Source organism: Macaca nemestrina, chromosome 3, assembly GCF_043159975.1.
Source record: "Macaca nemestrina isolate mMacNem1 chromosome 3, mMacNem.hap1, whole genome shotgun sequence".
Taxonomy (NCBI): Eukaryota; Metazoa; Chordata; class Mammalia; order Primates; family Cercopithecidae; genus Macaca; species Macaca nemestrina.
The window spans coordinates 60,792,218-60,820,160 of NC_092127.1; the positions used below are offsets into that span (position 1 = coordinate 60,792,218).

Consider the following 27,943-nt stretch of genomic DNA (forward strand, 5'->3'; position numbering starts at 1 on the left):
AATCGCCTTCAAGAAAAGGGGCTGCTTTCCTCTCCTTTAACAGTTCAGCTTATACTCTAACCCATGTTCACAAACACGACAGGCAAAGTGTGTCCTCGAAAAGACACGCTGAAGTCCTAACTCCAAATATCTAAAAATGTGACCTTCTTTAGAAATAGTCATTGCAGATGTAATTATTTAAGATGAGCTCACTGTGAAGTAGGGTGGGTCCCTAGTCCAATACGACTGGTGCCCTTCTAAGAAGACTGCCATGTGGGCCGGGCACGGTGGCTCACACCTGTAATCCCAGCACTTTGGGAGGCCAAGGCGGGCGGATCACAAGGTCAGGAGATCGAGACCAGCCTGGCCAACACAGTGAACCCCATCTCTACTAAAAATACAAAAAAGAAATTAGCCAGGTGTGGTGGCACACTCCTGCAGTCCCAGCTACTCGGGAGGCTGAGGCGGGAGAATCACTTGAACCTGGGAGGCAGAGGTTGAGCCAGGACCACTGCACTCCAGCCTGGGTGACAGAATGAAACTCCATCTCAAAAAATTAAGAAGAAGACCGCCATGTGAAGACAGAGACACAGGGAGAACACACATGATGACGAAGGCAGCCGCAAGCCAAGGAATGCCCAAGATTGCCCAAATCACCATAAGCTACAAAGAGGCAAGGAACTGCATGTTTCAGAGGAAGCACAGCACTGCCACCACCTCAATTCTGGACTTCTAGTCTCCAGAACCACAAGACAATACATTTTTGTTGTTTTAAGCACACACAGTCTGTAGTGATGTTTCTGTTACACAGGGCAGCTGTAAGAAACTAATACAGCACACTAACCACCTTTTCAAAGGTTTGTTTTCTCAGTGTTCTTAATACCTAAACTTAGGCATTACGGTAGGACAGAGGGGGCTCATACATTCTTTTTAAATAAACTTGACTTCTATGGATAAGAATAAAACACTATGTGAAGAAAGACGATTTCCACAGAGGGTGCTATCCTTCTGGCTGCAAAAGCAGAGGATATATTTCAATCACTGTAAGAACCTACCAGGGAAAAAGAAAGTCTATAGGGCACATTTCTTTAAATTGTAGAAAAACAGACCCCATTCAGAGGAAGAATCCTGGACTCCAGGCATACACTCCCACAGCAGACAGGCTCATGTCCCAGGTTTCTTCGTTCTGGCCTCCCTGCCCCACATACCTGGTGCACACAGATGTTGCATTTGTCACAGAACACCATCTCATTGCCATCCTCACCGTCAGGGGACTGGCAGACATCACAGACAACATCTTCGTCATATTCGATCCCCAGGCCTTCCTCAGTCTCTATGGCATGATTCATATTGTCGTAGCATCGCTGCTCAAATTCCTCTAGGACCCTCTCCATGGTGTATTCATCTAGTTCAGGCATTCCTGAAGTTAAAAATGCCACAAACCCATTTTAATAAATCCGTATTAATAAATATTACAAAATAGTTCTGGTTTATTTATACTTAAAAAAAATGTACAATGAATAAACAATAGTCTGATAAATAAATCCATCACTGGCCAGGCGCGGTGGCTCACACCTGAGCCCAGGAGCTCAAGGTCAGCCTGGGCAACATAGTGGAACCCCATCTCCACAAAAAATATGAAAATTAGCCAAGTGTGGTGGCACACACCTGTAGTCCCAACTACTCAAGAGCCTGCAGTGGAAGAACTGCTTGAGCCCAGAAGGTTGGGGCTATAGTGAGCCATGACTGTGCTACTGTGATCTGGCCTGAGTGACACAAGACCCTGTCTCAATCAATCAATCAATCAACCCATTGATGCATCCATCCCTGAGGGCCCCAAAATTTTTTATTAAATCCTTATCAGATCCTTCTAAGAAACAATCTTCAAAGGGGAGAGTCTTCCAGGAAACTGTTATGTTCTTGTGGTCAGGTAGTAAAGATGCAGTGTAGTAAATGGGAAAGCAAAAGGTAAATTTTAAAAGGATTCAAGGATATTAAATACATACATTGTTGAATACGACATTTCATTATACTCATTACACATAACAACCAACACGTAAGGGACTTCAAAACCATGACCTCAGATATGGTTTGGATGTTTTTTAACATTTGCCTTTCTTGGTAGGTAAAACAGTTCTCTCAAAACAGATTACACTTTGGATACTCTAATATTTTTAAATGATTTATCCCTCCTCATACTCTGACTTCTACAAAGTTGAAAAACATAGTTAACCAAATGCAAAAAAAGACTGAAACACCAGGTACAGTGGCTCACATCTATAATCCCAGTACTTTCGGAGGCCGAGGCAGGTAGATCATTTGAGGTCAGGAGTTCAAGACCAGCCTGGCCAATAGGGTGAAATCCTCTCTACTAAAAATACAAAAATTAGCCAGGCATGGTGGTAGGTGCCAATAATCCCAGCTACTTGGGAGGCCGGGGCAGGAGAATCACTTGAACTCAGGAGGTGGAGGTTGCAGTGAGCCAAGATTGCACCCCTGCACTCCAGCCTGGGCCACAGAGTGAGATTTCATCTCAAAAAACAAAGAAAAAAAAAGATCAGTAACAGCTAAGACAAACATCTTTAAGCATGTGTTCCATTTATGTTATAAAATTACAAAATTAGGCCAGGCGTGGTGGGTCACCCCTGTAATCCCAGCACTTTGGGAGGCTGAGGCGGGCAGATCACAAAGTCAGGAGTTCGAGACCATCCTGGCTAACACGGTGAAACCCCTTCTCTACTAAAAATACAAAAATAAATTAGCCAGGCGTGGTGGCGGGCACCTGTAATCCCAGCTACTCGGGAGGCTGAGGCAGGAGAATGTCGTGAACCTGGGAGGCGGAGCTTCCAGTGAGCTGAGATCACGCCACTGCACTCCAGTCTGGGCGACAGAGTAAGACTCTGTCTCAAAAAAAAAAAACAAAAAAATTACAAAATTAATCCTGCCAATGTATTCAACAGTATCTTCAAATATGGATTAGCCCAGTTCTTATTATTTAAACCATTCATAAATGCCAAGAGTCTTTGGGCTGAGTCCTCTGACTTCACACAGGACACCTAGATTCTAGTCAAGTGCATTACACTGGTCTTTATAATGTGCTTACAACAAAGCAGAAACTGTGTATCTTTGAAGCTAAAATTTAGTATCCAGTTCCAAAAGATCTCTGAGAACTCCTGAACACATGCCATAAAACCACCTTGTGGCCTGCTAATGTTTTGGCCATTAATACCTAAAGCAGGACCAAGAAGAAGGAAATCTATTTTGTCTATAAAAACACCTGAGTAGGCCGGGCACGGTGGCTCAAGCCTGTAATCCCAGCACTTTGGGAGGCTGAGACGGGTGGATCACGAGGTCAGGAGATCGAGACCATCCTGGCTAACATGGTGAAACCCCATCTCTACTAAAAAATACAAAAAACTAGCCAGGAGAGGTGGCGGGCGCCTGTAGTCCCAGCTACTCTAGAGGCTGAGGCAGGAGAATGGCATAAACCCAGGAGGCGGAGCTTGCAGTGAGCTGAGATCCGGCCACTGCACTCCAGCCTGGGCAACAGAGCGAGACTCCGTCTCAAAAAAAAAAAAAAAAAAACACCTGAGTAACTGAGTAAGTAGAAAATAACACGATGCTCAGCTCAGTCTACACTGTCACTCCCATTCAACAGGATGGTGAGCCTAATGGCAGGACAAGCATCTATTGCAAGCCACACTCTATGCTAGGTTCCCTGGAAAGACACAAAAGAAAAGATCTTGGCCCTTTCAAGGCTGTGAAATTCACCATGACCAAAGATCTTGTGAATTTTTTTTTTTTTTTTTTTTTGAGAGGGAGTCTGGCTCTGTTGCCCAGGCTGGAGTGCAGTGGCACGATCTCAGCTCAATGCAAGCTCCGCCTCCCCGGGCTCAAGTGATTCTGCTGCCTCAGCCTCCTGAATGGCTGGGACCACCACACCCAGCTAATTCTTGTATTTTTAGTAGAGACGGGGTTTCACCATGTTTGCCAGGCTGGTCTTGAACTCCTGACCTCAGGTGATCTGCCCACCTCGGCCTCCCAAAGTGCTGGGATTACAGGCATGAGGCAATGAGCCCAGCTGATCTTGTGATTATTTACTATGTCCTAGATTACAATACACAGCCCTTGCCACCACTTCCCCACCGTGTACCTACAGTACAAAAGCTAATTAATCCTCATAGTTTTTCACACTGATCCCAGACTTGACTCCATTGTCTTGTTCATCAAGACGCTCAAGGCAACCCTTAGCAATCAGGACTGGCATGTGAAATGAGACCTACGCACCATCCCAGTCTCAACACCGTGAGATGCAAGTACATGACATGCAGAAGCTCCAACCTCTACATACACTAAAATGAGCTTGCAGAAAAGAAGCTGAGAAGGGCTGGGCACTCAGCTAATGTGAGGCTTCACTGAAGGAAAGCCAGGACATAGACAAACAGGAGGGAAAAAGAACTCCAGTTTGCAGCATGACATAAGGAAAATCACTCAAGTTAAAACACGTGTGATGTGCTTGGAAATGGGGAGCATGCCTGGAAAAGTGTTCATTTAGAGAAGCAGCAATCCACAGCTGAAGAAGGAATCTGAATGGTGTCGCAGAAAAAAAAACACTAGAGCAAGTAACTGGAGTATGCCCTTTTGTCACTTAGTCCTGGACTTCAGCTTCCTTAAGGTAAGTGAATGAGGGAGTTAGATCAGAGCGGACATGGGAATCCCTGGTGCTTAAGCCGAGGAGCCCTGCTTCCACTCTGAATCCATCTCAGCACATCTGACACAGCCAAACAGGCTGAGCTCTAAGGCAGGGCTGTCATTCTGACTAACTGAAGCTATGATGGAGATGCCTTCAACTGGCAATAAGGAGCTTTTTGCTACTCACCTACCTGCCTAAAATACGTTTCTATTCATTATTGGTTAATAAAATAATATAATACATGGTCTCTCACCCATTTCCTTAAATTCTTCATTGGTCAGTTCCAGCCATGCAGCATCCATGTCATTGAGGTCATAGCGACACACACTGTCAGCCAGCGTCCGGATGTCCACATAGCCCAACTCGGGAGGCTCTGAGCCTGATGACACGATGTACTTCTTGGGCCTGATGAACATGAGGGATTTCTCTTCAGACACAACCCTGCATAACAAAAAACAAGGCAGCTAGGTTACCCTTTCAGTCACAGACAATGAAGTATGCCACAAGGCCCCAGGTGTCGCTTCCTCTTCCAACCCTCAGAGCCACAGGTCGTCACTAGAGGCTGAAAACCTGAATGTCACTGCTAATAAAACCTTAACTAGAAGTTGTTAAAGCCTGTGAACAGGAAATAGATATGAATGAAAACACTGTAGAAGCCTTCAAATCTGCTTCCCAGGACACTGCTGTGCCCTGCCCACCACCTCTGACCACTCTGGCCTGCAGCCAACACCAAAACACACTGACCCTTACATTTCAAGAGTTAATCACTTTCCCTTAACCAGACCTGCCCATCTCTGCTGGAGGTCATTAGAACCAGGGCACCACACAGGCAGGGCAGGCACAGCAGACTCTGAGAACCAGAGGGAGATACCCGCCAACGCTGACACCTCACAAAAAAAAGCTGGAGAGAGGGAAAAGAAGATTAGGCCTTGGGCTGGGCACGGTGGCCCAAGCCTGTAATCTCAGCACTTCGGGAGGCTGAGGCAGGTGGATCATTTGAGGTCAGGAGTTTCAGACCAGCCTGGCAACACAGTGAAACCCCATCTCTACTAAAAATACAGAAATTAGCCTGGTATGGTAGCGCACGCCTGTAATCCCAGCTACTTGGGAGGCTGGGGCAGGAGAATCGCTCGAACCCAGGAGGCAGAGGTTGCAGTGAGCCAAGATTGCAACATTGCACTCCAGCCCGGGCAACAGAGTGAGACTGTCTCAAAAACAAACAAAAAAAAAGGAATTAGACCTCGGCCATTATCAACAAATCTAAGAATCAAGAGTCCCAGCCAAGAGGCAGACTGACTCTCCCAACATATACCTATGATCCCAGAAACAAAAGCACAAGTTTCTTCTCCTCCTGATACTGCCACACACACTCCCCCAACCTTTAACACCTGGAGTGGTGCTTTCCAACTCACCCCACTCAAAATAAGACAGCATGCGCAAGAAGATCAAATCACTCCCAACTTGGACCAGAAAAGGCCATCTTCCTAATCACAGGCCCCAGGCCTCAACAAAGTCCTTCCACATCTGCATTTCTGCAGTTTAAATTACTGTCAACAGGCTGCCCAGAGTCTGTCAGAGTACCTTCATCACCCTTATATTATGGGAGTGATTTTATCTACATGACGCTGAGATGGACAAACTGAAGGGATTTATTTCTCCTACTCAACCAAGAGCAGGGATCCAACTGAAAACTTCCACAAGCTGTATTAATGCTCACTTCTGTCCTGGTTCCCCACGGAAAGTGAAGCATTCAGCAAGTGACTCCTAGGCTGGGGCTGCCAGTGCTGAATCAGGTGGTGCTACATCTCAGACACAGGCTCTGAGGCAGATACCTGGTCTGCCCCGCAGAGCCCCGTGACCGCTCCATTCCACAGGTCCCGATTCTAGCCTGTGGGGGCCATCCTGGCACTTCTGATTGGTCACCTAAGCCTGAGTAAGACAGGGGCATATGTCACCACTGGATAGACGCCCCAGAGATCCCAAAATGACAACTCAAATTTGATCATCTTAAGTGCCCAAAACAAGAGACACAAAGTGGGTGACGGCCAGGAAGCAAGTTCAGTCATGACTCAGCGTGGAGAAAGACACTGTTTCGCAAAGCAGCAGCCAACTGATGATGGCCGAGAAGCCAGGTGCCAGCTGAGCACAGAGGGCACTCAATCCTCCCTCCTAAGAGGACTCTCCAGGTGGCACGAAGCAGGGCAGTGAGGAAATGAATAAACAGCTGCAACCTGATTGTGAGGAGAGTCGGCAGGGACTCAGCTCTGAGGGATCTTTAAAGTCAGTAAATTCAGAGAACGCACCCTGAGAACAATGTGACCAGTCAAAATAAATCCCTCCAAAACTCCCCTCTCCACAAACCCTAACTGGCAGGTCTGGTCTCCTCACACCTGTCCTCCTCCAAAGGCGGAGGCAACTACACACTTCTCTCCAGGAGAGTCACTCTCCAGAGTGAACATGGAGGGCAGGAAAAGAGGATGAAGACATGTGAACACCCAAATTTTCCTCCCCCAGCCCATCACTTCCCAGGATGTCTTGGAATTTGCCTTCCTCTCATAAGACAGCAGCACCTCCCCACAGTGGTGGCTGTAATGTTAAGTATGGAGGCTCAAGGCCCTCAAAACCACTACCCTGTATGCCTGAAGTGTGCTGCTCCTACATTTCTATTTCCACTTGAGGCCTCATGATATTTTATTGCTAACTCAGAAATTGTCTCTTCTCAGATGCCTGCTGTCAGGGAAGAAGAGCGAGGGTGGGTGGAGAGGCGTCTGCCCTCAGGGCATCTCTACCTGGCCACAGGCTGAGGGATGGTCCCCGGGCTCACGGGCACCTGGACCCCTTTTTCCCATTCCTGTCTCCAGGGATCTGCCAACACATAGTACTCATCCGGATTCAGCTGGTAGGAGTCATGCAACTTCATGGCAGTGATCAGGTCTGTCCTAAACACCTGGAAAGGAAGAGAAAGGGACACTGACATTTGATATTTGCATTCTTATTCAGAGTGCTGGCAGCTGCAATGTAACCATGGAGCTGCCATGTAACAAGGTCACTGTATCAACATAGAACAAGCCTGACCTATTACAGAAAACCTTTGCCTGACACGCCTTTTACCTCACTCAGGCATGGGGGGTGGCAGTGCTGAGGGAACCCTGTCCTCTCACTGCCTCAGTCCATAGTGTCCACAACAACTTCAACAAAAAAATCTCTGAAAAATGTCTCTCAGTTCACCAAAAGGGCTGCTGAAAACATGTACCTGGAAATCTCTGAAGGGAGATACTGCACTCAAGGGTGCTCTAGAAATACAACTGCACTAGGCCGGGCGCAGTGGCTCAAGCCTGTAATCCCAGCACTTTGGGAGGCCGAGACGGGTGGATCACGAGGTCAGGAGATCGAGACCATCCTGGCTAACACGGTGAAACCCTGTCTCTACTAGAAATACAAAAAACTAGCCGGGTGAGGTGGCGGGCGCCTGTAGTCCCAGCTACTCTAGAGGCTGAGGCAGGAGAATGGCGTAAACCTGGGAGGTGGAGCTTGTAGTGAGCTGAGATCCGGCCACTGCACTCCAGCCTGGGCGACAGAGCAAGACTCCGTCTCAAAAAAAAAAAAAAAAAAAGAAAGAAATATAACTCCACTAACCATGTAACAACTTCTTCAAGCCAAAACCCAGAACCGCCAGGGACTCATCTCCTGTGCTTTTTTTGTTTTTTTGTTTTTTGGGTTTTTTTTTGAGATGGAATCTTGTCTGTCCCCCAGGCTGGAGTTCAGTGACACAATCTTGGTTCACTGCAACCTCTGCCTCCCGGGTTCAAGCTATCCTCCTGCCTCAGCACCCCTGAGTAGCTGAGATTACAGGTGCGTGCCACCATGCCCAGCTAATTTTTGTGTTTTTAGTAGAAACAGGGTTTCATCATGTTGGCCAGGCTGGTCTCAAACTCCTGACCTCAAGTGATCCACCTGCCTCGGCCTCCCAGTGTGCTGGGATTACGAGCATGAGCCATGCTCCTGGCCAGGGACTCATCTTCTATAATGAGACTGCCCCCACCCAGGCCCTGCCTCCCAGGGCACCAGGGTTTATGGTATGGCAGCTGGTGAGGTCAAGGTCTGGGCTGGCCTAGAAAAATCTGGAAGAGAAGCAACCACAGGCCACTTGGTTGGATGGGCCTGCAAAGAACATGTTTGCACACCTTCACCTGGCATAAATTCTACCTGGGAAGAGTTATTTGTGGGGAAAGGAAATAGAGAAAGTCACTACCCTCTTCCCACTCTGCCAAAAACAGGCAGACCCAACAGTGCCCCTCTACAAAGAGAGCTCCCCAATTCCTTACCACAGGCCAAATGAAGGCAACCGCAGGAAAGGCAGCCCTCCCAGTGCCTATGCCACTGCAGACTCCTGGACCCCTGGCATTCATCCTTGGTCAATGAGGCCTGCCCCTGGGGTGGAGCGCAACACTGCCTCCCAGCCAGGGCTGCACAGCTGGCTCCCTCTCAAGCCTCGTCCTTGGCCCATTGGTGTCTAAGGCTGCATAAGAAAGCTCTGACCTTGGCATCAGGACCAGCCCAAAGTTGTGTTTGGCATCGAGCAAGCTTGCATCTGTAAGCTGTCCTGTCTGTTTACACAAGTCACAATGCTGAACTCTCTTTTCTCAGGACAGGGAGTTCTTTCTTGTGCTACTAAACACAGTTCACACATACGCCCGCTAATAGGTCCATATTTGTTTTTTCTGGGGGCTTTTCAGGCTGGTGATCACTTTAATAAACTTCACCATAATAAACTCTGAGGCAGTGTCTGAATAAAGAGGCCATTTCTCCTGCCTGCCATTTTCAATACGGACTATTCCCCAGTATGCCACTCCTCATTTCTAAAGACCTATTAACAAGCAAGAACTAGGCCATGCACCTCCCACAAAAATCACATGTAATACCAGGATCCTTCCCTTCAAGCACAGAGCCGCTGAAGCAGGTGCCCAGCCCAGTGGACACCAACTCCCTGGCCCCCAAGAGAAAAGTACTTTAAAACCTAAGAGATGGTCCTATATCTTCAAGAAGCCGATCAGGTAAAAACATATTCCAACTAAGTGGTATAAATGGAAAACAAAGGAGTCTGCCAGAAAAGAAAGAAAAATCAAACTGAAGCAGTGAAATGAAAAAAGGCAGCCTGCTATTCCTTTGCTCAAAGACTCGGTCAAGAACTAAAACAAACACCCTCAAATGGACGTCAACTCTGGAGTCTCTAGTAGAGTATGTTAGTGCCTTACATATAGTTTGGACTCAGGGTTGAGAAAAACATCTGGACCAAAATGTGGGGCTGGGACAAAGCCAGCACAGCGACCTGTGCTGCTGGGCCCCCTCCTCAATGCTTGGTGTCAGTGCCAGAAGCAGGTTTCGAACTCCACCACTGGGCACCAGCCTCCGTCACACCAGGTCACAGCTCCTCAGTCCCCCTTGTATTCCTGTGCTGAAGTAACAGGAGTTTAGTGTGAACATCAGAAAGGTATTTTGGGGGTTATGGACACAGCACAAGGAATTAAGAAATAAAGAGCAGCAGAGACGCTCCTGGGCAAAGAAAAGGAAGAGAGCATTAAAGGTTCAAAGGAAAAAAGGCCTGAAATAAAGTAAGGGGAGGAAGTAGCTACCTTCCCAAGCACATCTGATCTCATGCTAAAGTGCCTCCTGGGATGGTTTTCCACAATTCTAAAGGATGTAAACTACTTCCTCAAGGAGGAAGCTATTCCACAACCAAATAACTTCTCCACTCCACAACAGGGCAGCCTTCTGACGTTCCCTATTAGAGCCTGGAAAGTTCCTCTGAGGAGTATCTGCCTCTGTGGAATAACTGCCTCTGCACTGCCATTACAGCATAAGGCTGTCTGTGAACTCATCCCATGAGAAGCAGCACAAAGCAAAGCATTCAACCAAAGAAACTCTTCCTATAATCTTCTCACATGAAAACTGTGATAAAATAAAATGCTTTTTCTTCAATGATTTAAAGCCTGTCAAAGGTCTTTAGAATAAACAGACCTCAGGCCTTATAAGGGCCCCTAAACAAATACCAGCAGAAAGAAATGCACCTAAAAGCAACTTTAGATACACAGATAACAAAAGTTTGGGAGCAGAGGAAACATAAGATGAGAAAGAAATTGAGAAAGAGGGGGGAAAACCTTCAGCATAATCCCTAAAACAAAACTCCCGCAGTTACATTGGGTTGTTGCCAAATAAGCCACAAATTCATGGCTAAAACTAACTTGAGGCTGGCAGTGACTTAGCAGCAGCTGAACCCGCTGATCTCCTGGCCAGAGGAAAAGTTATTGGGAGCCAGAGATGGTACAACAGGAAAGGAAAAAAAAAATGTAATGAATAACAATAACACTTACTGAGCACTTTTTATGTGTCAGCAACTATTCACACGCTTTGCATGTATTAGCCTATGTGTATTAACCCACTTAATCCTCACAACAATCCTATGAGGTAGACACTTGTGTTCTCCCCATCTTACAGATTTGGAAACTGAGGCACAAGGATTTGAATACTTTGCCCAGGACTGCACAAATAGACACCACTCAATTAGGTATATGGGGCAACATATATTCATGCACGGTCAGGCAAGCAGTCAAGAAGTACCTCCGAAGGCTTGCGATCTTCATGTCTGGAGCAGGAACTTCTCCTATGCTGGGATCGGGAATTCTGGGACCAAGTAGTTGACAGGCCTAAAGAAACAAACATCCAAATAAGAACCATTAAAAACTACAGGAGTTACTGAGTATTCTTAGGGGTTTTCTTACCCAAACTCATCCCAGGCTCACCTCAGCACTGCACCATGAGACCACCTGTGATGCCCTCTTGGCTCTCACAGAGCTCTTCCACTTCCATCAGTTATTTCACTCTCATTTCTCATAAGCAGGCCTAATGTGCTCATTCTGTGCAGGGATGCTATATCAAGGACCGCACCCAAAAGGAGAAAGGACTTTTAAGAATACCATGCAGGTGTAGTCTTCACCCATAAGCCTGCACTGAAGAGGTTCAAAGTCTCATGCTGCTAAACACAAATTGAAAAAATAACAGGCCAGGGGTGGTGGCTCACGCCTGTAATCCCAATACTATGGAAGGCCAAGGTAGGTGGACTACCTGAGGTCAGGAGTTCAAGACCAGCCTGGCCAACTTAGAGAAACCCCCACCTCTACTAAAAATACAAAAATTGTCTTCGTATGGTGGCAGGCACCTGTAATCCCACCTTCTCGGCAAGCCGAGGCAGGAGAATTGCTTGAACCTAGGAGGCAGAGGCTGCAGCGAGCCGAGATTGCATCACCGCACTCCAGCCTGGGAGACAGAGCAAGACTCCGTCAAAAAAAAAAAAAAAAGAAAAGAAAAAAGAAAACAAAAGAAAAGAAAAACATCTTACTGAGTTTTCAGGAAGCTTTCTAAAACACTTTTTTAAAAAAAGGTTTGACTCGACAAGGCATAAAAATTTAGCAATCCCTAGACAGGGAACCTCAGGCCTATGGGGTAGACGAAGTAGGTAGTATAGTGCCGTAAGTAGGGAGGATGGTAGGTAAACAAACTTAGTGAAGACTAAGGGGTCAACTGCCAAAGAACCCCTAAAATTTGCTCCACTTTCCCAAAAAATGCCAATTGGCTCTGTTCTCTGCCTTTCTTACAAAGGGGGTCTACACCTATCATCTGGCCTCCCCCATAACACGGTACCTAACTGCTGCCTAACAGGATCTCCCAACTGCTGCCAAGTCTGAGCTCGTGTCTGCCCTGACACTTCTCAGCACCAGCAACTCCATCCTGTCTGAAATACTCCCTCAGCCTCAGTGGCAATTCTCTTTCCACTCTGTGGGCTCCTCCTCTCCATGTATCCCATCAACATGGGTTTCTCCTGAACTCTTTGTTCTTTTCTTGCTCCAAATGTTCTCCCCAGGGGGCGCTCACCCATGTCCACAGTCTTACCCAGCACACCCAGAGGAACCTGCCAGACCTACATTCCCAGACTAACCTCCCTTCCAAGCTCCAGATCCATTTTCACCTTCACATAAGACATCAACCCTAAGGTATTCCTTCTATCTATCTGTCAACTCAGCATTATAAAAACTGGGCTCAACATTTTACCCAAACCTGTTCTACCTCTTACATTCCTACTTTGATGTCTATTACCACCATTTCTACTTGACATCAGAAATCTAAGAGTCATCCTAGACTCCTCTCACTCAGGACACAATCAATGGCTGAGTCAATTCAACTTCCCAATAATTCCAGTCCCTTTTCTCCATCTCTGCCTCTGCCTCCTGTTAATTTGTTACAAAGACAACTTAAGTGCAAAACCTTCCACTTGTGGGTGCCGTACTGCTGCCAGAGATCTGAAAGAGCCCTAACACCCACATGTAGTATTTGTCCAACTTTCTGATAATTCACCTCCACCTCCTGTTTTTAATAATCATCACCCCAATTCTGAATACGTACTGTACCATTTTCCAAAAATTAACAAAATCCAGAAAAATAAAAGCCAAAGGTTAAGGTTAGCTGCCATTCTTCCGGTGAAATCATTTGTCACTCAGACAGGAAGCTCTTATCTCTACAGATTCCACAGACAGGAACAGAGAATCAAAGCACCCTTAAAACCTTGGGGACCTTAAGAAATAGATTCTGCACATAAGCCTATCATCAGATTTGCAATGACCAAGACCAAATGGGATTGCCATGCTTCCCTGACAGGGACAACGTCGGCACTACCCTTGAGCACCAGTTCTGAGGCTCATTACTAGGTCAACTGACTGACTGCTGTTCCGCCAGCAGAATCAGCAGAACTGGACCTCCCGCTGGTGGCCCCATGGCATTTCAGTAAATGTTTTAGAAAATTATTCTTTAAATAAATACTAAGTGTGCCTCTTTAGACTCTAAATGAACAAGAATATTTCACTCCCACACCGAAAGAAATATTCTGGGCACACTGGGGTGAGCCCAACCTGCAGAAGTTCTAAATCTGGTCATTACTGGAAAGAAAGAAGACAGATGCCAAGTTAGGAACCTGGAGATGAAGGTGGCTGGGTGGCTCCTAGGGTCTATAAAGAGGCCTCTCTTTCTCCCTCTTGTCCTGGAGGCCATCCTCCAGCTGGTCCACAGCCTGAAAGAAGAGAGGAGGAAAAGCACACGCAGTGTCTGGATGGAATTCCCAGAAGGTTTGGGGAAGGAAAGAAAAGCAGAACAAAAAGGGATGATCCTCCTCTGCTTTGAATTACTATGGAAAAGGTTATAAATGATAAGAAACGAAGCCAGAAATTTAGATAATCACTCCATTGCTATACTTTAAAAATTAACATGAACTTGGGAGAAGAGGGTCTCCAGAGTCAAATACTTTCAGAGTTAAAGCAGAAACAACAAATTTGTTCACTCTCAGGTTTTCTGACCCTCTTGTCTCTTCTTGAGGAACTGTCAGGATCCCTCCTAAGTAGTTTCCAAGGTTCCCAGGAAGCTTGCAGCTTTGCTGGAATAGAACACAACCCAAATAATGACACTCATTTGAAAGCTTTTCCTAGGACTGCTTTTATAAATCCTGAAAACTGCTGTCTACGCCACATTTGCTTTTAAAAACAGAGATACAAAGATGCTACATACTTGGTATCCAATAGTAATAACCAAGAGAAACTCTAGTCCACCCAAAAATAGTCTGTTCCTTTTCCTCTTAATTTACCTAGTGTTGATACAATACAGGAGGAAAAGTGAAATTAATCCTATTAAACGCACTTTGCAGATAGGGAAAAACTGATAAAGAAACTAAATTTAAATTATCACTGGCATAAGGAATGATCTTAGCAGCTTATTTAGAAAAGCCAAAAATCAGAAACAACCTAAACATCCACCAACAGACTGTGAATGAAAAAACTCTGGTATATGTATATGTATATATCCATAGAGTGGAATACCACCCTGCAGTAATAAAAAGGAATGAGCTACTGATACATGCAAACATGAATGAATGCTGAAGTAATTCTCCTGAGTGAAAGAAGCCAGACGAAAAACGAGTCCATACTGTATTATTCCATTTACATACAACTCTAGAAATGCAAACTAATCTACAGTGACAGAAAGTAGATCAATGCAAGACTAGAGAAAAGTGGGAGGGAAGGATTATCCTGATTTCAATGATTTCATGAGTAATTCTCCTGAAAGAAGCCAGACCAAAAACAAGAGTCCATACTGTATTATTCCATTTACATACAACTCTAGAAATGCAAACTAATCTATAGTGACAGATCAGTGGAAGACTAGAGAAAAGTGGGAGGGAAGGATTATCTTGATTTCAATGATTTCATGGGTGTAAACATGTCAAAACGTATCAAAGTACACAATTTAAATATATGAGGCTCAGAGGCTCACTGTATGTCAATTATTTCTCAATAAAGCTATTAAACATTTATCACTGAGATACCATCCATTAACAGTAAGGAGAAAAAAATTCTATTTTACTTCACACAAGTGGCCTGTATAAAACCTAGACTTTGCTGATGAACCAAAGAGGGGGTTGTGAACCCAAGGGAACTGCTCTGCCTTCCATGTCCAGGAGCACTTGTGATCTATTCCTTCTCATTTTCTTATTGTATCAAAAAGTTAATCTATCAAGAGCCACTGGTATAAGACAACAGAATTTACAACATAGAGCATAGCTAAGTCAGTCAGTGCTGTGCACACAGCAGATTCTCAATATTTCTCTGAAAAGTAGATAATTTTTTTTAAGAGTCATTGTTGAGGACAATCAATCATGCTCTAACCGTCACTGTAACCCATGAACTCAAGGTGGCAGGCACTAAGAATTTACTCCTGTTTCACCTAATAGAAGATATACTTTTGAGCTCAAGGAAAATAAAGCAATAATACATTTAAAGATAGATTTGTGGAGCCACTGTTTCCTGCTTGGAATGCACCTACATCTACAGAAACATTCATGGAAGGCCACAGGCTAGAGACTCAAAGGAGTGTCTTGACATTGCTACACCAACACCACTCTATAGCCAGGCTCTCCTCAGACACTCCCAGGCAGTCAGGAAGCTACCAGAATATTATTAAAACCAAAATAATTAACACTCCCTTTTAATTAAAACAAAATTTATAAACATCTGGAAAATACTAGGGGTAGGACAGTGGGGTTAAACCAGAAATTAGAGTATTTTTTTTTTTTTTTTTTTTTTTTTTTTTTTTTTTTTTTTTTTTTTTTTGAGACGGAGTCTGGCTCTGTCGCCCAGGCTGGAGTGCAGTGGCCGGATCTCAGCTCACTGCAAGCTCCGCCTCCCGGGTTTACGCCATTCTCCTGCCTCAGCCTCCCGAGTAGTTGGGACTACAGGCGCCCACCACCTCGCCCGGCTAGTTTTTTGTATTTTTAGTAGAGACGGGGTTTCACCATGTTAGCCAGGATAGTCTCGATCTCCTGACCTCGTGATCCACCCGCCTCGGCCTCCCAAAGTGCTGGGATTACAGGCTTGAGCCACCGCGCCCGGCCGAATTAGAGTATTTTAAATACTGAAAAGACCAGGAGTCAGCGATTTATGCTACAGCAAAACATTAAAAACAGTGTGCTTGCTATTGTTAAAAACCGCGTAAGATTACGCTGGGTTGGTTTGCATTTTGTTTGTTTCCAGAGTGCTGATATTTAATGACAAACTAATTTAAGCATATGACGAGTAAAATTTTGTTTTATTTTCTTGTCGCTTTCAGGAAAGGAGTTGGGAACTCTAAAAATCTGCTAATAATGTCTAAAAGTATTTTACTGCCATTCACAAGGTAAAATTATTACCTAAAGTTCACTTTACTGACAAATTTAAATGACTTAAAATTCTTGACATACACTGTTCAGTTAAGAACAATTCTATGTTACATTACCTCATGTTAAACACGGGAAAGACTGAGTGGGGAAAAACATTTTGTCTTGTTTTTAATATCCCCAACTTCCATTAAAACAGAATCCTTTGGGTTAATATAAAGTTATAAAAGGCTCATAGATCATAGCACCGTGAACATGGACCCTGCCCGGGCATAATGTTCTTTCCGGTCATCTCCAACACTCACTTCCAACACTCACTTCCCTTTGAAATATTAAAAATAGCCATGTTGTCTTGCCCTAGATCTAAAATAAGGAAAACCGAGGCCGGGCGCGGTGGCTCAAGCCTGTAATCCCAGCACTTTGGGAGGCCGAGACGGGCGGATCACAAGGTCAGGAGATCGAGACCAGCCTGGCTAATACGGTGAAACCCCGTCTCTACTAAAAAATACAAAAAACTAGCCGGGTGAGGTGGCGGGCGCCTGTAGTCCCAGCTACTCGGGAGGCTGAGGCAGGAGAATGGCGTAGACCCGGGAGGCGGAGCTTGCAGTGAGCTGAGATGCAGCCACTGCACTCCAGCCTGGGCGACAGAGCGAGACTCCGTCTCAAAAAAAAAAAAAATAATAAAATAAAATAAAATAAGGAAAACCTCAGGAGTAAATCTAACACAATTACACACACCTTCCACATTTGGTAGCTAGTGTGTGGTAAGCTTCTCATGTTGTGCCATGCACAAAAGGTTCAGAAATTAGAATGAATGGCAGTCTTCGTGTTCGCTGCACTACAAAATGCAAACTATGAAAGAACCTTGCCACTGATCAAACGGTAGTCCTCCTGTCTCAGTCACTGCTCTGGACACTAAATAATATGCTGGTATCTGTCTTTAGAGGTGTTAAACCAGCTTAACAAAGTAAGATGCTTAAAACTGGCAAGTATCGAGTCCAGCAGTTTGGTGTCACATCAAGGGCACACAGACCTGACAAATGCACCTACAAGTTACCTAAAAGCCAAGCTAGCCTTGTATTGAGTAAAGCAAGGCTGTGTTAACTCTCATCTCAAATTAGGCAAATTTAATCCAGTTACTGTTTATTTGCTTTAGCTGCATGATAGAGGACAAGCATCTGATATAACTGTCATTTAGATCAGGGGCTGACCCTATACCTACCATAGTTTTTTACCCCAACATAGCCCAGCTCTACAGCCCAACTCACTTCTACTTCCAACAAACAAAGGCGTCATACATACATTCAAAGAACTGGCCCATAAATGTTTCAACATACTTAAATATACTTAGGCCTTCAACCAACTGACACACAAACATTTGACACTCACCCACCATTTCTGCTGAGGTCCAAGTACAAGTCAGTGGGAAAATTACTAATTTTAAATTTCAGTTGGCTTCCTTTCTGCCCATTCCTTATCACAGGTGATGGGGCAGAGCCTGGCTCTGATAGGTGGGGAGACAGAGCACTTCACCCTAGTCCAGGTGTAGAAGCAGGGAGACCAGAGAGGGCCCACACGGAGCCTGGCTCCAGGCCTTCTTCCCACAGAAAGTCAACAAATCTCTGAAACTTAAAGGAAGTCAGACAAGAACAAGAAGCCCTGCTCTACAACGTTAGGAAAATCTTAACAGTATCAGCACACTGCTCTCTTTCTGTGTGAAGGAAGGAATGAGACCAATCTCCCTTTGGACTTTTGAGAGACACCAAATTTAAAAACAACCAAAACCAACAAAAACACCATTTGCTACATATATATAAAGATGCTGATCATACTCAGGAGGCTGATGCAGGAAAATCACTTGAACCTGGGAGGTGGAGGTTGCAGTGAGCTGAGATCACGCCACTGTACTCCAGCCCGGGCAACAGAGCAAGACTCCATCTCAAAAAAAAAAAAAAAACCCAGTGTTGATCAGAGCTAGCTACTATTGGCCTGAGATAACCAACAATACATAATTCCTGATAAAAACAAGGATACTTGATGTCTTAATTAGCCTCCACAAGTTTACTGAAGATAAAATGAAATGTCCTTTAGGTTTTAGAAATATAGTTGATTCTTGAACAACACGGGTTTTAACTGCCCGGTTCACTTACGTGAGAATTTTCTTTCTGCCACCCCTAAGACAGCAAGACCAATGCCTTCTCTTCCTCCTTCTCCTCTTCTACCTACTCAACATGAAGACGAGGATGAAGACTTTCATGATGATCTTTTACTCACTGAATAGTATATTTTATATATATATATACACACACACATATATATTTTTTCTCTTCTTTATGATGTTAATATTCTCTCTAGCTTACCTTATTGTAAAAATACAGTATATAATACATATGACATATAAAATATATTTATTTATGTTATTAGTAAGGCTTCCGGTCAACAGTAGGCTATTAGTAGTTAAGTTTTTGGGAGCCTTGGCCGGGCGCGGTGGCTCAAGCCTGTAATCCCAGCATTTTGGGAGGCCGAGATGGGCGGATCACGAGGTCAGGAGATCGAGACCATGCTGGCTAACACGGTGAAACCCCGTCTCTACTAAAAAATACAAAAAATTAGCCGGGCGAGGTGGCGGGCGCCTGTGGTCCCAGCTACTCGGGAGGCTGAGGCGGGAGAATGGCGTGAACCCAGGAGGCGGAGCTTGCAGTGAGCTGAGATCCGGCCACTGCACTCCAGCCTAGGCGACAGAGCGAGACTCCGTCTCAAAAAAAAAAAAAAAAAAAAAAGTTTTTGGGAGCCAAATGTTATACAAAGAATTCTGATTTGCAGGGTGGGGGGAGTTGTTCAAGGGTCAACTGTACTTAAAGTAGTTAGTGGACCCCATTCCCACATTTGCCAAATCCCTAACGACAGGATCCTGGGCTAGAAAGCAGAAAATTAAGGGTTTACCTTGGCCACACTCTGGCACAATGTGTAACTTCAGAGACTGGCTGAGCCACCCAGTACCAGAAGCCCAGCAACTTCAGACGCTGCCTGCAAACACCCCAACATTACTCCATCCAACTGCAGGGCTGAACCTCCAGGGCACCTGGAGAAAGGCTTCAACTATGACTGCAGTTGTATAAGGGCTTGCACCTGGCACAGAAAATGCCTGTCCATCCCCAACTGTAAATACCACACTGGTATTCCTCTGGAACAGGCCAGAAAACAAGGCAAAGGGCTCCAGACCAGAGGCCAGCAAGTCCCAGCCATGGCTGTGGCTGGTGCTGCAGCCCCATGCTGACGTCTGCAGCTGCCTCTCCTTCACTTGGACATGGTCTGCACTGGGCTGGGAAGTGCTGCCAAAATTCTGTCAGGCCTGCAGGCTGGAGAGGCTGGCCACTGCATAGACCCTGTCCTTCTTGTAAGCAGAACCTTCCAAATGCACAGGCCCGGCTGAAGGCAGGCAGGGTATGGGTAGTTAACCCAGGTAGGGCTCATTTTGTGGACCTGAATGCAGGGACAGAAGGCATGCCCCCCCGACGCTGGCCACCCAGTTATATACAAAAGGAAGGCTCCAATGCAAATGAGTGGGTTGGTGGCAAAGGCCTACACTGTGAACCGGCTGCCTTCAGACGGGATGGAAAGGGGTGTGTTCCATGGAAATGAGCATGTGCATCTTTTTATAAGCCTGGCATTCCAGAAGTTCTTAATGAGAACTCTGTGTTTACCACTACCATCATCCACCTTATCAAATCATTGAGCGTGGACAGACAGCATGGCCATAAAGCATCAACATATACTTTATATTGAACCAGCTGTATGACAAAAGGACGACCAACCTTCTACTAGCAACTATCATTCCTCTCCTCCACCACCAGATTTCCATGTTTAAGCCTAGGCTAACCCTTTGGTAACCTATATTTACCTTAATTCTCCACGCCCAGCTTCTTGACAGAGGCCAGTACAGACTTGTGACTTGACAGACACACTTTTGGTTGGGACTGTGAACACTCTCTTCTTCCTTCATTTCTAACCAGAATTCGAGGTGGAATTTTTTTTTTTTTTTAACAGAGATGCGTTCTCGCTTTGTTGCCCAGGCTGGTCTCCAATTCCTGGGCTCAAGCAATCCTCCCAGCTCAGCCTCCCTAAGTGTCAGGATTACAGTCGTGAGCCACCGTATCTGTCCTGAACATATATATTTTAGATGAAATATTTGGCCGGTCGCGGTGGCTCGCGCCTGTAATCCCGACACTTTGGGAGGCCAAGGCAGGCGGATCTCGAGGTCAGGAGATCAAGACCATCCTGGCTAAGATGGTGAAACCCTGTCTCTACTAAAAAATACAAAAAAGTAGCCATGTGTGGTGGCAGGCGCCTGTAGTCCCAGTCACTCGGAGGCTGAGGCAGCAGAATGGCATGAACCCAGGAGGCAGAGCTTGCAGTGTGCCAGGATCGTGCCACTGCACTCCACCCTGGGCGACAGAGCGAAAACTCCGTCTAAAAAAAAAAAAAAGAAATATTTGGTCTTCTAGGGCTTTTTTTTTTTTTAATTTATTTATTATTATTATACTTTAAGTTGTAGGGTACATGTGCATAACGTGCAGGTTTGTTACATATGTATACTTGTGCCATGTTGCTGTGCTGCACCCATCAACTCGTCATTTACATCAGGTATAACTCCCAGTGCAATCCCTCCCCCCTCCCCCCTCCCCATGATAGGCCCCTCTTCTAGGGCTTTTATGGGCTGAATTGTACCCCCCATCCCCAAATGTGTACTTTGAAGTCCTAACCTCCAATCTCAGAATATGACTATAATTTGGAGACAGGGCCCTGAAAGGGGTGACTGAGTTAAAATGAGGCTAGGCTATTAGGGAGGGCCGTAATCCAATTTAGTCACACCGAGGCACACCAGGGATGCCTGCGCAGAGGAAAGGCCAAGTAAGAACACAGTAAGAAGGCCATCTATAAACCATAAGAGGCCTCAGAAGAGACCACACCTGCCAGCACCTTGGACTTCTAGTCTCCAGAACTGTATAAGAAAACAAATTTCTGTTGCTTTAAACTACTCAGGTTGTGGTACTTTTCTGTAGCATCCTAAGCTGACTAATATGGGGCCTTCTGGGCTACTAGGAGCCTCTGGACAACTGAGAGGGACTAAACTAAGCCAGGGTCCAGAACTACACTGTCCAATCCAGTAGACACTAGCCACGTGTCTTCAAATTTTTTAATTCATTAAAATTAGCAAAGGTTTAAAATTCAGCTCCTCGGTTGCACTATGTTAGGACATTCTCATCCTATGGAACAATGCTGGTCCAGAAAAGAGAAGGCTCTAAATCTGAGAGAACATCCACGAGAAAGTTTTCTAACCCAGCTCTCCCAAGGAGGAAGAGAGGCAGTGACGAGAGCAGACAGAGTGAGCATACACCTGATGCTCAACGCGGAGAAAAATATTTAAATAGGGCTCTTAAGCTTTTATTGGGCATTATCTTTATGTGGAGGTAATTCATCAAGCAGTCTCCTGACTAATTCTGACTCTAAAAGCAAGATTTTTTTGAGACAGAGTCTCGCTCTGTCGCCAGGCTGGAGTACAGGGGCTGCGATCTCGGCTCACTGCAACCTCCACCTCCTGGGTTCAAGTGATTCTCCTGCCTCAGCCTCCAGAGCAGCTGGGACTTCAGGTGTGCAGCATCACGCGCAGCTAATTTTTAGTAGAGATGGGGTTTCACCATGTTGGCCAGGATGGTCTTGATCTCTTGACCTTGTGATCCGCCCGCCTCAGCCTCCCAAAGTGCTGGTATTACAGGCATGAGCCACCGGGCCAGGCAAGACTTTTTTTTTTTTTAATTAATGCAGGACAAAATTATGTACTCAAGCAAACAGCATTTATGGAGTACTTATAACTCACGAAGACACTTTGATAGGCACCACACAGGGGCAGAGAAGAAATTTCAAAGCATGTTTTTGCCTCAAGGAGTAAAATGCCTAAAACTGTAAACATCAGAAAACAGGTAGGGAGGATTATGAAACGACAAGCGCCTCAGAAGTTCGGAAGGGGGCATCCCAATCCCAAAGGCTTGGACGGGCGGCTTTACCTGCCTGCACTTGGAAACAGACCTTCAATACCTTTCTCTGAAATAAGAGGAAAGGTCTTTCCCTCTGGAGCCCCTACACCCTCTCTCAACTAGTTCACTTCTCTCCTGCTGCCAACGTCAGCAGTCAGCCCTAAAACTCTCAATTCCTTAGAGCTCCTCATCGCAAGCCCTTCACACCTGACACTCTCCCATAACGGCCAGTTCTCCTCCCCAGTAGCCCCATGGCTGTGCCAAGCACACCAACTGAAATACCACTCTGAGTTCTGTTTCTCACGTTCCTGGTCCCCTCTTCTGAACAGGGTCGCACCTAGAAAGCAAAGCCTTGCTTTCTAATGTGCAGCTTTTAATTTGCTGAAAACTTGGAGCACAGAAAACTGAAAATAACCCTATTTGCCTAAAAAGTATTTTACCCTTAAGGATCCATACAACCTTCATCTCCTCTACAGGATTCCCTGCCCTCCCCTCCTCTGAATCTGTATCTGCATCTGTTTCCACAGTGCATCAAAAAGACATCTCTATTACTGCCCTGATGACTTTCCCATCAGAGCTGTTCTTATATATGTCTAAAGCACAGTTCCTTGAAAGCAGGCCCAGCTCCTTTCCCATCACACAAGCATTCTTTCAAGGCGTACTGGGTTTAATCTGTAATGTAAAACAGAAGCTAACAGGCTAGAGCTCAGGCACTGTGCTAGGTACAAAATTTCCCTGTTATCTGAGAGGAGCTCTTCTCTGAGTAGTCTGTTAGCTTCTCAATACACAGACACTGTGTGATATTTGTTTTGACTGCCTAGAAGCCAACTAACTTCTGGTTCTCAGCTGCACTGTGAAAATATGAAGTTGCCAGAGAGCTGAGATACAGACAGTAGTAGTATTAAATACAGTCACATTAAAACCAAGTGAAGAGCAGGGACTTTCGACCTATTAAGAACCTGTACTTAATAATTTTCACATCACACTAGGCAGTCTTCAACCTCCCCTTGTATTGAGTTGAACCAGTTAATGATTACCTGGCTTTGATTAAGTTCCCCTTTCACAAAGCGCAACTGCGAAGTACCATAAATGATGTTTAGGAAAACCAGACACACCAGTGACCCTTAGAACTGGATTATTCCTCCCAGGATAACAAATAGGAAGCCTCAGGAATGCTTGCTTGCAATCAACCTTACCCAGCAAGATCTGGTTACAGACCTGCAGTATCACACTCAGGTATGTTTCTCCAGGCTTTGGCTTTCTCTGACCTGCCTGATATGCAAAGGGCCTCGGCTATTTAAAGCATTACATTAAAAAATCATGTTTTCACCCTGACCCAAACCCTGGTAGGCTCCAAGAACAACAAAGCAGGACTTACTGCCATTGTCGTCAGAATCCTCACTGCTGCTGGGAAGGCGACCTCGTTTCATGATCTCCCCGGGAAACAGCAGGCAGCCTGCAAAGCAATGAGACAGCACTTAACCCAAGATGATAATACACAATCATCAAGTTGTGCTTCAGATGGCAGCCCAGGATTCACAGCAAACAAAAGCAAACAAAAGGCTTTAAGTAGCATTTGAATTGTAAACAGTAAAAAGACCAGAGATACATAATTAGGTACAATCATTAACAGACCAGGTTAAAAAAGGAGGGGGAAGGGTGGAGAAGTCACGTATCAGTAGGTCTCCCAAAGGTGCCAGGTTTCTTTCTATATTCCTGTGACATTATTACTATAACTACTCCAGGAGTATTTAGCTGACTGGCAGCAAGCACTGCAGAAAAAAATCCACAGCAATGAACACTGTACTGTGCTTCTTCACTACAGACAGATTCATATTTTATGCGTACATGTTGGGGGTGGGGTTGTGCCTGGATGTGTGAATATTTACACTGCACTGGGCATGATTATGCTTCTCGGGCAAATTATATTAAATAACCCTAAAAGCCGAAAGAAACAAAACAAATGGGGTAATAGGAATGCAAATGTCTCCTCCAGCCATCTCCAACCCCACAGATGGAACAGGAAGGAACCACAGACATTATACAATTTTGATCCAGACCCCTCCCTTTCACATTAAGAAACTAAAGCCAAGAAAGGTTAAGCAGCAACTTCCCCAAGGTCATGTTGTGGGAATGGAGCTTCTAATTCCAAATCCAATACTATTTCCCCTCCACTTCACCTCAACTCCCTTCAGGACAAATACAACCAAATCCAGCCAAAATAAGAAGTCAGTTTGTACAAAGACCCAGCGTACCTGGCCAACTCCTCCCAGGTAGCTGATGATAACAGAATTCTAGCACTACCCTCAAGTATGAGAAAGGCTGCATTTAGGTAAGAAGGCAGTGGACTGAGACAGAATGGCCAGTCAATGAACGTATACAGATGATTTCACGGTTACATTCACACAGGGCAGCTCTCTAAACAAATACAAAAAGCTTTTCCGAATTAAAATTACTGATCAATCTGACATCTTCAGGGCACTGGTCTGTCAGTTCAATGAATCCGAAAGAGGAAAGGGAACTTTTTCAAGTCAGAAAAAGTATGGTAGTTCATCACCTACCTACGCATCCACCCTCTCAGAAAAGTACATCCTAACCTCCTCCTCATTGGGAATCACAATATGTGTGATGTGGTGTTAACAATGCAAATGTGGCCAGGCGTGGTGGCTCACCCCTGTAATCCCAGCACTTTGGGAGGCAAAGGCAGGAGGATCACTTGAGGTCAGGAGTTCGAGACTAGCCTGGCCAACACTGTGAAACCCCATCTCTACTAAAAATACAAAAATTAGCCAGGTATGGTGGCGGGTGCCTGTAATCCCAGCTACTCAGGATGCTGAGGCAGGAGAATCACTTGAACTCAGGAGGCGGAGGTTGCAGTGAGCTGAGATCACACCACTGCACTCCAGCCTGGGCAACAGAGACCCTGTCTCAACACACATACACACAACAACAACAACAACAACAACAACAGAAGTGTGGCACATAGGAATGGTGTGGAGAAAAAAATGTGGAAAACCGGGCCGGGCGCAGTGGCTCACACCTGTAATCCCTGCACTTTGGGAGGCCGAGGCGCGCGGATCACAAGTTCAGGAGTTGGAGACCAGCCTGACCAATATGGTGAAACCCCGTCTCTACTAAAAATACAAAAATTAGCCGTGCATGGTGGCGCGCGTCTGTAATCCCAGCTGCTCAGGAGGCTGAAGCAAGAGAATCGCTTAAACCCAGGAGGCGGAGGTTGCAATAAGTGGAGATCACACCACTGCACTCCAGGCTATGGGACAGAGTGAGATTCCCTCTCAAAAAAAAAAAAAGAAAGAAAAATGTAGAGAACCACTGTGACTGAATAAGAAAGCAATTTTAAAAAACTAAAACTCCACTCTAAAAGGGCCTATAAAAGAGCAGTCAAAAAACCCTAAACTCCCTTTTCCTTTGACAGGTCATTTCACAGTTTATCACCCTTTGTTAAAATTGTATATAAGCCTTCAGGTCTAACTCTTTTTGGGTTTTTTCTCTTCGGTGAAGTCTCCTTCCCTTTACCCCTACGTGGCACATAAAAATATCAACATCATGAAGTTTGCTTGCCTTTTCTCCTGTAATGTCTTTTGTCATTTAATTTAGACTCGCATGAACTGAACCTAAAAGAGTAGATGAAAAGTTTTTCCTATACTACACTTAAAAAGTGGATCTACACAATTCACTCAAATATTTAGGTCCCTAATCTATAACTGCAATATTTTATATTTCCTTCCTGAGAAACTCACCCAGTTAAATTCTGTGGGTTTTTTATCAATTGATTCTTCAAAAGCCATTAAAACGATGCACCAAGAGAAAGCCTGAACATGAGTCCTGATCAATATGGGTCATGAGCTGTATTATGGACATGCTTTGGAAGCTGGGGTTTCATGCTGTAGGCATAGTCAAGTCCTAAAACCCACTCCATCCCTTTTCCAAGAGCCCCACTCACCCACAGCCAGGCAATCTGCAACTTGGCCTGGGGCAAGCCCACTCCAGCCCTCAGGTTCCATAACCAAGAAACATGTGTGGTCCAATCCCTATTCGACTGTTTTCTCTGCCCTGTGTGTGTCAAAAACACCAACTGCAGACAGCTAAGCTCTCCAACCTTCTAGAGAATGCACCCCGGGTCCCCTCAGGATCCAGCAAGAGGTAAAAGGCAAAAGGGAAAGGCAGAGGACCACTCACTCCTAACAGCTTCAGCTCCCCAAAGCCAACATTACAAAAGAGTGCTAAAAAAAAATTGGTACTAGGCTGGTCGTGGTGGCTCACACCTGTAATCCTACCACTTTGGGACACCAGGGCAGGAGGACTATACTTGAACCTAGGACCAGACTGGGCAACATAGGGAGACCCCTATCTCTACAAAAAAAATAAAAAATTAGATTTACCTAATAGAGTAGTTTTAAAAATCTTTTTGAATCAAAATACTTACTTTCCAGCTTTCAAACACAACTCCCTGAGGAAGCACTTCAACAGTCACTAAATAAAGAACGCGAGCATTGGCCAAAATACAATGATGCACCTAAACACACATAAATACTCTCTTAAGGAAAATTATTCAAGTAAAAGAAGAGTAAAAATAGTATTTTCTTTCTAATGAAATCCATTTTCATCCACCCTGATGATCTTGAGTAATGAGGGTTTGAGAGTGCTGTATTTGCTTCTCCAGGGAACTTGGCACAGTAATGGGGGTTAGTGCTCGGCAGAATTTCCTCCTCTGTGGCTCTAAAGTACTTAAACCTTGACATCAAGCTGATTTATCTCACCCAGGATTACTTACTGTATCAGAAAATCAAAATATATGTTACTATCTTTAAGCTACACAATACAGTGGTTGTATGCTGCACACCTGCCCCAATAAAAGCCAGCATCTGCATCATCACCTTTGCTGACTCTTAGGGCAATGGCTAATTACTATCTAGACGGTAGTAAGGTAAGTAATAACCAATTAAAATGGCTATTCACAACACCCCAAAGTAGCAAGAAGATATAATGGCACATAATGCAGCCGACAAACATTTGAGTATCTCATATATTAGGAGGTGCTGGATGAAAATTACTATCCCTGACCTCACAGAGCTTCTGGCCTACTTGAGGAGACAGGCAAGCAACAGAAATTCAATATTGTTTGTGCCTGACAGTGGTAAATACAGAGTTCTACAGGAATACAGGAGGTGGATAAAAGTCAGAGAAGGCTGATAAGACTGAGCTGAGTCCTGAAGAACAAAGAGGAGGTAGCGAGAAAAAGGAGCATGTTTGGGGCAGAGCACTGTACTTACCAACACACGTGTAACACAGCATATTACTCTGGGTAGCATCTTTATACACATCCATTCTCACCTTATAGCCAATTGCCAAGGTTTACTGATTCATAACACTATGACTCTTTGAAGTCCCTGTATGCCCCGTAGGTTTGTCCTTCAACTACGTGTACATAGAAAGCTTTAAACACCTATTCTCCAAACTATGATT

The 27,943-nt window shown here is 45.0% G+C and overlaps 1 protein-coding gene across 10 annotated transcripts in view; it reads right to left on the reverse strand.

The window, feature by feature from the left end:
- LOC105486086 (jade family PHD finger 1) overlaps positions 1-27,943 on the reverse strand; it is a 68,909-nt gene that overhangs the window by 22,833 nt on the left and 18,133 nt on the right. For 8 of the 10 annotated variants that reach the window (XM_011748761.2, XM_011748762.2, XM_011748764.3 and 5 more), the window contains exons 2-6: positions 23,835-23,912; positions 11,291-11,376; positions 7,462-7,619; positions 4,926-5,113; positions 1,188-1,399 (exon numbers count right to left, since the gene is read on the reverse strand). In XM_011748761.2, coding sequence (XP_011747063.1) covers positions 1,188-1,399; positions 4,926-5,113; positions 7,462-7,619; positions 11,291-11,376; positions 23,835-23,886 — 696 coding nt within the window. In that variant the 5' untranslated portion in view covers positions 23,887-23,912. Of the gene's footprint in view, positions 1-1,187; positions 1,400-4,925; positions 5,114-7,461; positions 7,620-11,290; positions 11,377-23,834; positions 23,913-24,091; positions 25,209-25,496; positions 25,519-27,943 lie in introns of those variants that run through there. The other 2 variants (XM_071093039.1, XM_011748767.3) reach the window with 2 other exon arrangements.